At 44.6% G+C, this 14,346-nt stretch overlaps 1 protein-coding gene across 4 annotated transcripts in view; it reads left to right on the top strand.

Annotated features, from left to right (window-relative positions):
- USP42 (ubiquitin specific peptidase 42) overlaps positions 1–13,924 on the top strand; it is a 525,507-nt gene extending 511,583 nt beyond the window's left edge. For all 4 annotated transcript variants that reach the window (XM_078665145.1, XM_078665143.1, XM_078665146.1 and 1 more), the window contains exon 18: positions 13,774–13,924. In XM_078665145.1, coding sequence (XP_078521271.1) covers positions 13,774–13,790 — 17 coding nt within the window. In that variant the 3' untranslated portion in view covers positions 13,791–13,924. The remainder of the gene's footprint in view (positions 1–13,773) is intronic.
- Positions 13,925–14,346: the final 422 nt, after the last annotated feature.

The following is a 14,346-nucleotide window of genomic DNA, read 5'->3' as shown; positions in this document are numbered from 1 at the left end:
ACCAACGTAGATGAGAGCATCCGAGCTCATTCTACCAGGGCCATGTAGACTTCCATGGCTCTTCCAGAGGTGACCATGTTGCCAGTAACTGCCAAGCGACTACGTGGTCATTTTTGCTTACTTTTTCAAAGCACTACTGCGTCACATCTCAGATTTGCAGTGATGGCTACTTTGCCAGAGTTATGTTTCATGCTATCCTTGGTTAATCAGCACTCCTCAATCCTACTGTGCACGAAGGTACTACTTTGGGACTCATTCGTAAGGTGAGGGTCTGCATAATGATTTATCCATCCAAAGAAACGTTTACTTAGCTCCCGAAATGATATTTCTAGTGTATATATACCTAATTTTCCTGCAGATTCCTTACTGCATCTCTTTTACCTGATGTGCTAATGTCATGATTAATAAAATCCAAAGGTAAGCAAAAATTGCATGTGCTGTATTAGTTGCTGTCGTGGTTCTCCGGGTTTCTCTCCATATGCCTCGATGGGATGTGAAAATAAATTCCTGAAACTGTTGCTCATTGTCTAGTTTGACACCTCATATGTTTCTGTGACATCAGTTACAGAAGCGTGGTCACACCTTGAGCTGCATGGTTTCACCTCATGGTACTGGGCAGTCTTTGCCGGAGTAGAACATTTCCGTCCCAGTCAGATGCCTGGCAGAAGTAATTATAAGCTGAAATATCTGTAAATTAGAAATAGTGTTACGAAAGGCAAGTACATCTTTCAGAAGAGGCCTGCCAAGGGGGCCACGATATCATGGAGTTGGTGAAAGTTCTGCTACACTGCATCAGAGGAAAGCAGATGACCCTCCTATATGGCGAGACCACACATATGGGGTCTTCTTTAATATTTGCAAAGCTCTTCCACCAGACATGCTGCCTAGAGTTCACTTCATCAGACAAAAATAGGAGGTCATAAAAGTTGCCTGTACACAGGGACTCTACAACATGCAGCTGTTTTAAGACCTATTTATGAATAGTTTTCAGAAACACAGAGCCTTCTGTCCCATCACTGAGTTTCTTCAACAAAATGATATACTAATGGGGCCACTCTGTTTGCTTTCTTGTCTCTTGTGTTATGTTATATTGATTTGTATAGTGAACTAATCACCTCAGGGGGTATCCAGGTGCTTGGTCAAAGTTTGTAGGTGTGTAGTCCCCAAGGAACTTATATGAAGAGCCAAGTCTTCAGCAACTTACAGAACTCAGAAAGTGAGGAGGAAGCTCTGATGTGTTGAGGAAAGTTGTTCCATGTCTTGGGTGCGATGTAGGAGAATGAACGATCTGCAGTTTTGCTTTAGTGAATGAGGGGAATGTGTGAGAGAGAGACAGGGCATAAGTGTCCGGTGGGGTGGTAAAAGTGTATGTAGCTGTTCAAGTTTACTGGTCCTGTGTTGTGTAGGGCTTTGTGTGTGTGCATGAGAAGTTTGAATTGGCTGTGCTTGTGAATGGGGAGCTAGTGGAGCTTCTTGAGATGCATTTTAATGTGGGAGTGGTTTGGGGGGTCGTGTATGAGTTTTGCGTCTGCATTTTGGAGTCTGTGTAGGAGTTGTTTGGAGATTCTGGTGTACAGAATGTTGCCGTAGTTCAGCCTGCTGGTGATGAGTGCTTTTGTGATGGTCCACCTGGTGCGAGCAAGTGACATTCAATCTGTTTCCTGTAAGCATCCTTCTGCAATGTGACACTCTCCACATTGTCACACAGTTGAGAAGGAAAGGAAAGAAGGTCTTCTATTGAATGGTGACATCGTCACTGCTTGTGCTACTGGTCTCCATCATATTAAGAGGGTCAGCGCCAAAAAAGATTCCAAAGCAAATTGTGTAAAAGACAACAATTTACATACTAATGTTGGTTGTGTTATGAGCTGAGGTGTTGTCTCTGGGAGTTCAGACGGAATTAGTTGTTAATTTATTGCTTTAGACCAAGGGACGGAGTGGGCAAATTATTTATTGATTCAGGATAATGGTTACTCCTATAGTATACATGGGTATGTCACAAGAGAAGTGCAGAGGGTTGGAAAGATACGAGGTCTATTACTATTTGACAGTTCAGTTTGGTGTTTGAGAAGAGACATTTATCTGACATCGATATGGGAGATCTTTTCACCTTCTCGCTAGAGGACAAACCATTGTTGAGAATATTAGACGGTTAAATCTCTTAATGTATATCTTATGGTGAAGGTGCGCCAAGGGACACATCAGCCTGCTACAGGGGACGCATAACCCTAAAGTATTGGGAAAGTATACATTTAAAAAAGGTTCAGAGAGCAACACTTTTATTTCAGTACAGCAAAGAATGAGGGAGCAGCAGTCTTGTTTGCAGTTCAGTACTACTGTACAGGGGCGGCTGGTGACATTTTAAAGTGGTGGGGCGCAAACTGATTTGCATACTGCACTGTAGCGAGCGAGCCCGAACCCCATAAGGGGTTTTGAAAAAAGAGAAGAAAAATCGTGCATTTTCAAGCAAATTTGAGAAAGCAGGAAGGTTAATAAAGCAATTGTGAAAGTGCAGTTATTACATTAATAGATGACATAACATAGGTAGCTGCTTATTCAGTATAACCACAGAGCTTCATACATTCCTTCCTATTACGCTCAGGTGCTGAATTCAGACTATAAGACTTTCATGAAAATCTCAGCTCTAAGACCTTGCTGACTGGGATACAGACTCTCAGGTGCAGATGACACATAGAATACCATTACATCCTTGTCCAATACTGTGCCATAACTCAGACTCCTGCCTCCCATCTTCCCGCTAGAGCGTTGGGTTCTAACCTTACTATTTTATTTCAGCTCATCTACACTTTTACTCTTCCCTCTTCTATTCCTCCATTATCCTTTTCAGACCAACTAACAGACTTGCAAGTCCACCGCTTAGGTGACCCTAAGGGAAGTCCAGGGACATGATGTTCTTTTTTATTTAAAAAAGCCATTTATATTAATAGAGACTTGTTTCTAGAGGGTCCTTATCCTGCTCAGCACAACTCATCTTGCATCATCACCATCTCGCAGCAAATGCTCTCGTAATACACTGAGTATCAGTCACTCTCTTGACGCCTTTTCTTCCCAATTCTACATTCCTCAGTGTTGGCCTACGGAAGTTTGTGTCACTCTGTAATTGGCGATGCCATGTATGTATGTGCTGCATGGCTAAACTTTACAAGGTGACAAAAGCGATACCTAGTGGCGATGCCAATGCATGTTAGTAATTTTTTACCGGTTTGAGCTAGAAACATTTTTGGTTAAAATCTGGAGATTATGCAGCAGTTGATAGTTATGAGGGAACAGCAAAAAACGCATCATTTGGCGGAAAACGTCATTACTGCAAAATAGCATAAATCCAGTTGCCCCACTTCTCACCAATCTCATCAAAATCCCAGGCAAGTTGTCTCCCCTCTCCCCCAGCAAACTGGTGCGCTATCCCTCGTAGTCCCGGGGTCAAACTGCACACACCTCTCCCTGGACAGCCAAGAGTACAGGGTTCTGTAGCGTATAGCTCTACGCATGTAGCAAACAGTCTGACAGTTGCATTGTTCTTAGTTCTACCTTGGAAACAGTCAGTGCACGGGTTCGCACTTTGCACAGTTCTATCCTGTATAGCAACACGAGAGGACCAGGATCACAATGCGTTTCGTTCCCTGTCATCTGTGAGGGAACCGGGAGTTATGCATCCAAAGAGATATGTACATGGGATGCGTAATGTTGTTTGGTATTTTCAAAATACAAAACAGGACTCTGGCCTGAGAGCGCATCCTGCCCCCTTTGTAAAATACTTTGTGTTCTAGTCATCTAACTCTGGCCAAACTGACAGGAAACAGCCCCATCTGAGCTATGGTGATGTGTCGTCAGGGGCGGGATTATATGCACCGCTCCTCCCATTGAACTGGTTGCTCCTCGGCACCCCGTGTAGATGAAAGTGGAGGCACAGACGAGTGTCCGTGCAGCCATTTCCAGGAGCCGTTTGCTCAATTTCGGCTGTTTTTAGCGGACGACAAAGTTCTAATGCATGTTGATAAATGGATGTGCCCATGACAACACTGTTTTAGTCAACTAGGGAGCTGGCTGGAATTAGAGCTAAACTTTGTTGTCGCTAGCGGAATGAGTTCTAAGGATCGGGCACAAGTCCCCCACTTGTAACTAAGTGCTAGCATAATAGGCACATGCAGATCAAAACGGCTGTGCAACAAATAGTGGTGAAAGACTGCTTTTCACAAGAGAGGTCTCTGATGAATGCGCTGGTGCATAAGGGCCAGCAGGAAACTCTAATAGAGGGGAGTACATTGTCTGCAGCAGTCCTTCCTAAACACATACACAACACTCAAAGAAATGTATTCACACACATACACACAAACACATCCATTCGCAACACTCTCCATCAAACATTCATGCATACACGCACGCTCGCACCAAACACTTTAAAATAAAAGAAAAACACACACTCTTCTCCAGTATTTGGGATGTCTTTCATAGATTCACATGCCTGAATCATTCCCCGTCGTCGGAGTGGGAGTCCCACGGTATATAAAAAAGCAATAATATGCCTGTAATAACCAAAAAACCTTGGTAATAACCAACCAGGAAGTAAAGTAGCCCTAGCTACAGGAGCAAAAAGCTCCCACACTCATGACTATCTTAGTCATTATGTTAGACCAAACTGCAGCCAATCAGGCGACAGCACCCACCAGAATGTTCTCCCCAAAGGCTCAGGCTCTCAGATTTTCTACCGCACGTCGTGTGAAGGGAGTCTCCCTGAGCTCTGCTCAGTTTCTCTTACTTTGGTTGGTTTTTTACCCTTCAAAGAATGTCTACTTCTAAATCCCTTTTTAGGGCTTGTGATTCCTGTGGGAAGCTAAGGCTTTTTAAGGAGGACCCACACAAAAAATGTATATACTGTCTGTATCCGGATCATGAGGCGAAGGAATGTAAAATCTGCAGAACCTTCCCTCAAAAGACCCTCAGGGACAGAGAGGGTCGTCTGCTCCTGTGGCTTCAGAGGATCAAGGACAAGGATAACCCTCTTTCAGAGGTAGGGAGCATTGCCTCAGGGTCTTCTGTCTCCTCAAGGAAGAGAAAGACTGAGGCTGAGTTGGCTTCTCCTAGGGCTAAAACTTTGAAGAAGGCCCAATCCTCTCAGGATTCTGGTTTGCCTACTACCTCCAAGAAGGTGTCTCCTCCTGTGACATCTGCGCGCTCAGGAAAATCTGGAAAATCTACAGTTTCCAAAGCACCTGCTCCTAAGGTTTCACCTCAGGTTACACCTCTGGCCAGGACAGACTCAAGAGCAGCCTCATCGTCGCCGTCTCTTCATGTGGCCACTTCTTCCACTTCAACAGTGACCTTCTCCTCACCAAAATCATCTATGGTGATGGCTTCAGCCTCCTCACCGTCGACGTTGGTTCACGTACAAGTTAGACCCATTTCGTCGACGAAGATAGTCCCATCGATCGTCGACGTTCCACCGTCGACGGGAAGCCGGAAAGTACCGTCGACGGGCTCTTCGACGTCGACTCAGTCGTCGACGAATTTATTACCGTCTACGAAGAAGACCTTACCGTCAACGACATCCCCGTCGACGAAGCTACCGTCGACGTCGTCCTCGACGACTAAGTTACCATCGACGGCGAAGTTACCGTCGACGCCGCCCTCGTCGACGAAGTTACCGTCTACGAAGAAAGTGATAAATCCGTCGACGACCTCGTCGACGTCGAAGAAATCATCCTCGTCAACGACTTCATCGTCGATGAAGCCATTACCGTCGACGGTGCTCCCAACGTATGGGGAAGCAAGCTTGTCATCATCCTCGGTGATTCCGTCGACGCCCCCTCTGTCAACCTGTATGACAATGCAAGTGTGGTCGGCAGGAGCATCCATAATACCTTTGCCATCACCGGCGACCACCGCGTCGCTCCTGCAAAAGCGTGGTTCAACCTCCACAGCTTTGTCTCCTTTGAAACTACCGGATAAATTGTTGGATTCTGAGGAAGAAGAATCCTACGAGGATGACAATTTCCGTGCGGCCAGGAGCCCTTCGGACTTGCTTATAAAGATACAAGACGTAGATCAAGAGGAGGAAGAAAATTTCCAGGAGCACGCTAGTCGGCAGACTGGGTCTACACCTGGCATGCAATTGCCTACAGAATTGTTCCAAAACCTCCAATATATGTTGAGCGATTATTATCGCAGATTCCCACCTTCAGAATCAGGTGAATCTCATGTCTCTACGCCTAGGCCAAGACCATCTACGGCAACGTTAGGACTTCAAGAATCAAATCCTCAAGTGGCAGCTGAAGAAGCACGGTCTGCACTACCTTCTTCACCAGCACCTTCCCATCAGGTAGAGGGGGACAATTCTTCAGAAGACGAACGAGAAGACGGTGAATTTAGATGACAAGTCGGTATCGTCGGAGTGGGACGAGTATCAGGCTCAAACCCCTTCTCCAGCAGTCCCGCCTACGGCGGACTCTCCACCGGTGGACATTGCCAGCTTCCATAAGATTATGGATAGAGCTACTAAAAGGTTCCTCATCACAATGGAGGCTAAACAAGACTAATGCTTCCTATATGATTTTAAGGACTTGCCCCAAAGACAAAGTTGGTCTATTCCCATTATTGACTACATATGGAAGGAAGGTCTAAAAATAATGAAAACGCCAAATTCTCTACCAGCAGTACTACCTAGGGTGGATACAAAATATAGAGCACCTAGTTCATCGCCTGCATGCCTGATTGGTCAGGCTAAGACGGAGTCCGTAGTCACACAGGCAGCACAAAGAAGAGCCAGGAATCCATCTACACAGGTCTCTGCTCCCCCTGATAAGGACGGTAGACGTCTTGACTCGATAGGGAAGAAGGTGTCAACTATTGCGGCAACCACAGTCCGAGCCGCAAATTCATTGGCAATACTTGGAAGGTATGGTAGGCAGATGTGGTCCGACATATCGCCTTTCATCGAGAAGCTTGCAGAACCGGATAGATCTGAAGCAAAAAAGGTCCTATTAGAGGGCGAGAGCGTTTCCTCTGAAATAATTGATGCTGCAGTGGACGTGGCAGCTACAGGTTTTAGACAGCTGGCAGGAGCAGCTGTTCTCCGAAGGCAAGGCTGGTTAAAGGCTACATCTTTCCGCTTGGAGGTCCAGACAAAGATCATGGACATGGCCTATGATGGAGAGTTCCTTTTTGGTCAACATGTTGACGAGGCTTTACAAGCCATAAAGAAGGACACAGAGACGGCACGGTCGCTGGGCTCTCTCCAATTTCGAAAGTCTTCCTTTCGTGGTGCAAGAGGAAGAGGCAGTTTCTCGAACAGAGGAGGTTATTCTCAGCAACGTTCCTACAGTAACGCCCAAGGAAATCAGAGATACCAGCCATACCATCAACAAACATATGGCCAAAAGAGAAATAATTACTCTCAACCAAGAGGTAAAACCTCTTATCGAGGAAGAGACAACAAAAGCAAGTGAGAGTCGCATCCTGCCACCACTTTGTCCCAGCCTGAAACAAATTGGAGGAAGAATATCCAATTTTTACTCAAATTGGTCCAAGATTACCACGGACAGATGGGTCCTGGATGTGGTTTCCAGAGGTCACATTCTCGAATTTGTCAAAACCCCTCCAAATTCTCCCCCAAGAGGACCACCTCCAGCTCATCTCAAGGAGCTGTTTTCCCAAATTCACTCTATGATTCGGAAAGGAGCAATAGAAAGGGTACCTCAACATCAGAAGGGAACAGGTTTTTATTCAAGATTTTTCCTGATCCGCAAGAAGTCGGGGGAATGGCGCCCCATCCTCGACCTGCGTGCCCTCAACAAGTACCTCAAGAAATTATCTTTCAGAATGTTGACGCTTCAAGAAATCCTCCAGTTTCTCTCAGTAGAAGATCACATGGCAACACTCGACCTTCAGGACGCATACTTCCATGTGCCCATCTTTCCCAGGCACCGGAAGTTCTTGCGATTCAGAGTGGTTGGCAGGGACTTCCAGTTCAAGGTACTTCCCTTTGGGCTACGTTCGGCCCCCAGAGTCTTCACAAAAATGTTAGTCCCGGTGGCTGCACGCCTGAGACTAGAGGGAGTTCAAATGTATCCATATTTGGACGACTGCCTTATCAAGGCCAGTTCCATCGACCTTGCAAGAACTCACGTTCAGAGATGCCTATCACTATTCCAGAGCCTGGGGTTTTCGGTGAACTTCAAGAAGTCCCACCTAATTCCATCTCAGAGAAAGTCTTTCTTGGGAGCCACGCTGGACACAAGACTCGCCCAGGTGTTCATATCAAAAGAAAGGCAAGCGAAGATTCGCAAGATGTCCTCATCACTGCTAAGAAGACTGTGCGTTTCTGTTCGCAAGTTCAAGTCTTTCCTCAGGATGCTCTCGCCATGTATCCCTCTCACCCCCAACTGTCGCCTGCGAATGAGACCTTTGCAGGAGGAACTCAGTCGTCAGTGGGTGCAAATCACAGGTTCATTCGAGGACGTCATCAACTTAACTCCTCGGATGAGAAACTCCATCCAGTGGTGGGGGCAAGATGGCAACCTACAGGTGGGTTGCGCATTCCTGACAGAAGGGCCCAGATTCATCGTGACCACGGATGCTTCTCTGGAGGGCTGGGGCGCCCATCTCCAAGGGATGACAGTCAGTGGCAAATGGAACATTCAGCAGAGAAAATGGCACATAAATCTATTGGAACTAAGAGCCATTTTTCTCGCTGTGAAATCCTTTCAGGTGATCTTGGAGGGCTCTACAGTGTTGATACGAATGGACAACACAACCAGCATGCATTACCTGAACAAGCAGGGGGGCACAAGATCAGCCCGGTTGTCCCGTCAGGCGCAGGAGATTTGGAATTGGGCTCTGGATCACAGCATCAAGCTGTCGGCGATCCATGTGCCAGGGGTTGCCAATGTCCTGGCGGATTCACTCAGCAGGTCCGCAGGGAGCAATCACGAATGGGACCTGCATCAACTATCCCTGGATCAGATATTCCGAGAGTGGGGTCATCCTGACCTGGATTTATTTGCAACAGCCCAGAACCGGAAATGCCATCGCTTTGCAAGCTGGATTCCCCACAAGGACTCGTGCGGGGATGCCCTTTCGATGAATTGGTGTCGAATATTTGCATACGCCTTTCCGCCAATTCCGTTGATTCCCAAGGTCATAAGGAAGATGAGGAGTCAGCCATGTCGTCTAATCCTGATTGCTCCAAGGTGGCCCCGGCAATATTGGTTCACCGAGCTTCTCCTCCTCTCGGTGTGCGAACCAATACAACTGCCTCGAATACCGAATCTCCTCACAGTTCAGGAAGGCAAAGTGTACCATCCGGACCCAGCTTCGCTGAAATTGTCAGCTTGGCTCCTCAGCACAATGAATTCGCCCACTTAGACATTCCTCATGATTGTCAAGAGGTGTTGACTAACGCCAGAGCACCATCGACCATAAAGACCTACAAACTTAAGTGGAAGCGTTTCTGTGCCTGGTGCCAGACTGTTAATCTACATCCTTTTCATACTAGACCAGAGCAAATATTACCCTTCTTCCTGCAACTAGCTAGATCAGGTTTAGCGCATTCAACCCTGAAGGTGTTTCTGGCAGCCATTTCCTGTTTCCGTCAGGACGGATCGAACTCTCTGTTTTCTTCAAGAATAATCCAGCAATTTTTCAAGGGTCTATTTCGTATGTTCCCTCCAATTCGACGGCCGCCTCCGGCTTGGCATTTGAATGTGGTACTAACTCAGCTCATGCGTCACCCCTTTGAGCCGATACATAAGGTTGACCTTAAGTTTATTACTTGGAAGGTCTCCTTGTTATTGGCTTTAACATCTACAAGAAGGGTCAGTGACATTCAGGCTTTCACGACAAAATAACATTTTTTTGCAATTTGCCTCTGATTCGGTGGTACTGCGTACCAATCCAAGGTACATGCCCAAGGTCCCGTCGGACTTTCATTTAAATGAGCCAATAATCCTCAAGACATTTTTTCCTAATCCACAAACACCGGCTGAACGAGCTTTGCACTCTTTGGACATCAAGAGGTGCCTCAAGTTTTATCTTTCAAGGACATCAACATTACGCAAGACAGATCAGTTGTTTGTGGCCTATGGCAGACTGCGCCAAGGCTGTGCAGTGTCCAAACAGACTATCGCCAGATGGGTCTCGTCAGCAATCGCACTCTGTCATCAACAGGCAGGAAGACCCTTACAGGCCTTACCAAGAGCGCATTCTACAAGGGCAGTTTCCTCTTCCACTGCTCTGTTTGCTGCTGTGCCTCTTCTGCACATCTGCAGAGCTGCAACGTGGTCCAGCAGGCACACGTTCACGAGGCACTACTGTCTGGACTCAGCAAGTGATGCAGATGCTTCGGTGGGAAGAGCAGTTCTTCGCAATCTTTTCCAATAAGGTGAGCCTCTGTTTCTCCCGCCTCCTCTATGCTCTTTTCTAGACGCTTTACCATGTTTCTTTTGCATTTTATCATTATGCATGTATACTATAATACTGTTAGCGTCTATGAGCATTAGGTTTTGTGTACTGCTATCTATTCTGATTCAGGTATGTGAATCTATGAAAGACACCCCAAATACTGGAGAAGAACAATAGTTACCTGTAATCTGTGGTTCTCCAGTATTGGTGTCTTTCATAGATTCACATGCAACCCGCCCACCTCCCCTCAGAGGCTCCCTCAGGCAATTTATGTTGGTTTCACTCCTGTGCGAGAAAATCTGAGAGCCTGAGCCTCTGGGGAGAACATTCTGGTGGGTGCTGTCGCCTGATTGGCTGCAGTTTGGTCTAACATAATGACTAAGATAGTCATGAGTGTGGGAGCTTTTTGCTCCTGTAGCTAGGGCTACTTTACTTCCTGGTTGGTTATTACCAAGGTTTTTTGGTTATTACAGGCATATTATTGCTTTTTTATATACCGTGGGACTCCCACTCCGGCGACGGGGAATGATTCAGGCATGTGAATCTATGAAAGACACCAATACTGGAGAACCACAGATTACAGGTAAGTAACTATTGTTCTTACCTTGCTGCCGGTCCCGGTCCGCGCCATCTCTGGGCTCTGCTCCCCACATGTCACAGGCTCACAGCGCCCCTGGCCAATCCTGGCGCCAGGGGCACAGGTACCTTCTCGCCCGCAGCAAGCCCATTAGGGCTCCTAATGGGCATGCGCAACGTCGCAAAAACACAAGTGCGCATGCGTGGGCACGGGTAAAAATTCACCCTCCGTCCCCACTCATGCGCACTTGTGTTGCTGCCTGCCTGGTGCCTGTACAATCATGTCAATCAATCAACATGACGCCAGACCGCCCACCCCTTCAGACTCTGAAGGGGCAGGGCGGTCTGACGTCATGTTGATTCATTGATATGATTGTTGTCAGTCTTAACTAAATAAAAAACGCCGAGGGAGCTGCGGGCGGCAGGGGGGGCTACGCCCCCACGCCCCAATGGAGGAACCGCGCCTGCTACTGTAGTAATTATTTCGTCCTTGGGCATTCGCTAATTTTGGAATTGGGACAATGTAAACTTATGCTAGCGACTTTGTAGGAGCGCTACCCACAAGTCTGACATAGATTTCACAACTTCTGAGAGAAACACAAAATATGCACATGTGGACCATTTGTTTAATTATAGATGGCCTAGCCTCATTGTACAGTCCCCGAGATAAAGCAGTTTGCCCTTTCAGAAAATAGGCAAGTTAATTTTGTGATGAACCTACAGGATTTAAAGCAAACATAGGCTACGGCTGAGTTTTCTCACTTTAGAGCTAACCAAAAATATTAGTGGGGAGACGAAGCTTATTGACCTCTCATCTGCAGGCTGAAATAAAAAGATAGAGTGTCACTGTAATGAGAGATGTTGAGAGCAAAGAGGTATATTCAAAGGAAGAGAAATTTCATATTTTGCATTGCTTCTATCAAGGTTTACAGCTTAGTGATTGGCTAGAGGATTAGGATGATATGGTTTATCGTTAGGACTAGAGCATATTAAATCTGACTCTTGACCTAGCCAAGGGCCTTGAACTTCCAAAGGAAATCGCAAAGGTAATATCTGGAATCTCTAAACTTAAGTTTGCCAAGATCTCGAGCCTGCATGGATTCTCCTCACTGTTCTATAAGAGGCTACGCTGAACGCTATCGCCAAATCTCACAGATCTACAGAAGTCCTTACCAGATTCCTAGGCAGTTACCAACGCATAAAGTTGGGTGTCATAAAATAACAGTTTTCATGTTTATTGTGTCCACAGGGCAAGTAGGCCCAACCCACTGCAAAACAAAACTTTGGACTCCAGCTTACAGTCCAATAGAATGGATTTGTGAAAGGATTGTCTGCCTCTAAGGCAGTATGTATATCTATAAGGTCATTCTTGTTTGTATGATTTAATACTGCAAAACCCTTCACTATTACAGCATGAGTTTTATGGAAATGCACTGAGCTGTAAGCTCAACATGTGTTACTGACTTTGGTTAAGGTATGAAAATGTGTTAACATGTTAGCAAAATTTAACAATTTGAGGCTACTGAGAATGCTCCCAAGATTCTCCCTGATTATATGCAAATATATCCAAAAGCAAGAAAGGAAGAATGGCCATTGTTTACTTTTTTTTAAAAATGTACACACAACAAAGTAAATAATTGAGAATCGATGTAAAACTATTATGGGTAATATGAAAATTAATTAGGGGCCACATTCTTAAAGAAAAGTAAAAACACACCAGCAAGGATGTGAATTTGCCTTGGTGATTTACGACTTGCGTGAATTCTCAAGAGTTTACAGAAATAGGCCAGGAAACCATACTCCTAGCAAATATTGGGATTTCTATGTTTGTATTAAGCAGATATGCAGAAGAATATTTTCTCACATGAAAACCTGCAAATTCTCTTTTCCTACAGCGCCTTTTTTGTCGCAATGAAAAAAATTTACTCCTGCGTTTGTCAGGAATATATTTACAACCTTCTCCAGTGTAGAAAGAGATTTGAGAGGGGTTTATAGAAACCCTTGAACGCATATTTTTGTCAGTAAGTACAGACTCACATGGCATTCCAATCGATTGTCTATTCCTAACACACAACACTGTCAAACTTTGTACTGTAAAGCAATGAATATGGTTTAAGGCAATTAGTCACATCTTCACTATTTAGGCTGCCAGTCAGACCATGTTTAGCAATATCAGCGCATTTGCTGTGAGCAGTTTTGGAGCCTTACAAAGTAGTGCATTATTTTTGTGTAAAATGGGTGAAGTTTCTAAATTATGTATGCACTGGTGAGGCTTTGTTTTAAAAGCTAAAACATAATTTTAGAGCAGTGGTATCCACTACTACCATTGCTTTTGGTAACCTTTATTCTTATAGATCTTGTCTGTTTAGATTAATTATCACCAATCTCCCATTAATATACCTGAGAATATTCCTGTTTTTTCTGTGGTGAGAAATATCTGAGTGACTGAGAATGTAGGTACTGTGCTACAATATAGTGTGCCCAGTGTCACTTCAGTTTGGTACAGCAAGCTCCCTTTAACTGTATTAGAGCCCACAGCACTGCATACATTTAAAAATGGGGGTTCAGAGTTTGGAGGCTTCGAGTATTGTAAGATGCAAAGATTTTGCAGGGGAGAAATGTCATTCAGAACCAACCTTACCAATTACTTGTAATTTGCTTGTTTACAGAAATTCTGCTGAAATAAGAAACAAATTAGGGAAAAAACATTCTACTTTGATTAGACAGGTCTTAAAATACTGATTTTATTTTTAATAACATGATTTTCTCTTTGTCTTTCAGATAGAGTGTTAAATTGAAGTGAGCTTCAGATCTAAATTATTTATGACTACGTAACCGAGAAATGGTTAATTCCAAAAGTGGTGCTTCTACGAATACTGTACAGAATTTTACCATGGAATTTTTTTTACTGAAGACTTTTTTTTAATTTTATTTTAGTAGTCCAGATGGATGGATGGAAATGTTTTACAACTTTTAAATGTTGTAAAATGCAGTGTAAATATCACATTGAAAATAATGCCCTGGAATACAATATCTCAAGTGCTGCTTACAGACTCAGGTTGATTTCTTGTATTTCATGTAATGTAACTCCAAGTTGGTGCAAAGAAGATCATAAAACCATGGCTATTTAAAATGATGAATATACTGCAACTGACCGTGTGCATATTTAATTTAAGAAATTATTTAAAAATTCACAAACTCTTATATAGAAATTTGTAAGAACAGTGTTTTTGGTAATGTATGATACTAGACACCTATCAATATGATATATTTCACATTGTTAGTTGTAAGGAAAGCTTAAAATGCTACATGACAAGTATTTTCCAGACTGTTTCCTTAATTGCCTCTCTTGCA

This window comes from Lissotriton helveticus, chromosome 10, assembly GCF_964261635.1.
Source record: "Lissotriton helveticus chromosome 10, aLisHel1.1, whole genome shotgun sequence".
Lineage (NCBI taxonomy): Eukaryota > Metazoa > Chordata > Amphibia > Caudata > Salamandridae > Lissotriton > Lissotriton helveticus.
The sequence above is the reverse complement of the archived record's forward strand: the minus strand, read 5'-3'. Positions and strand labels throughout refer to the sequence as shown.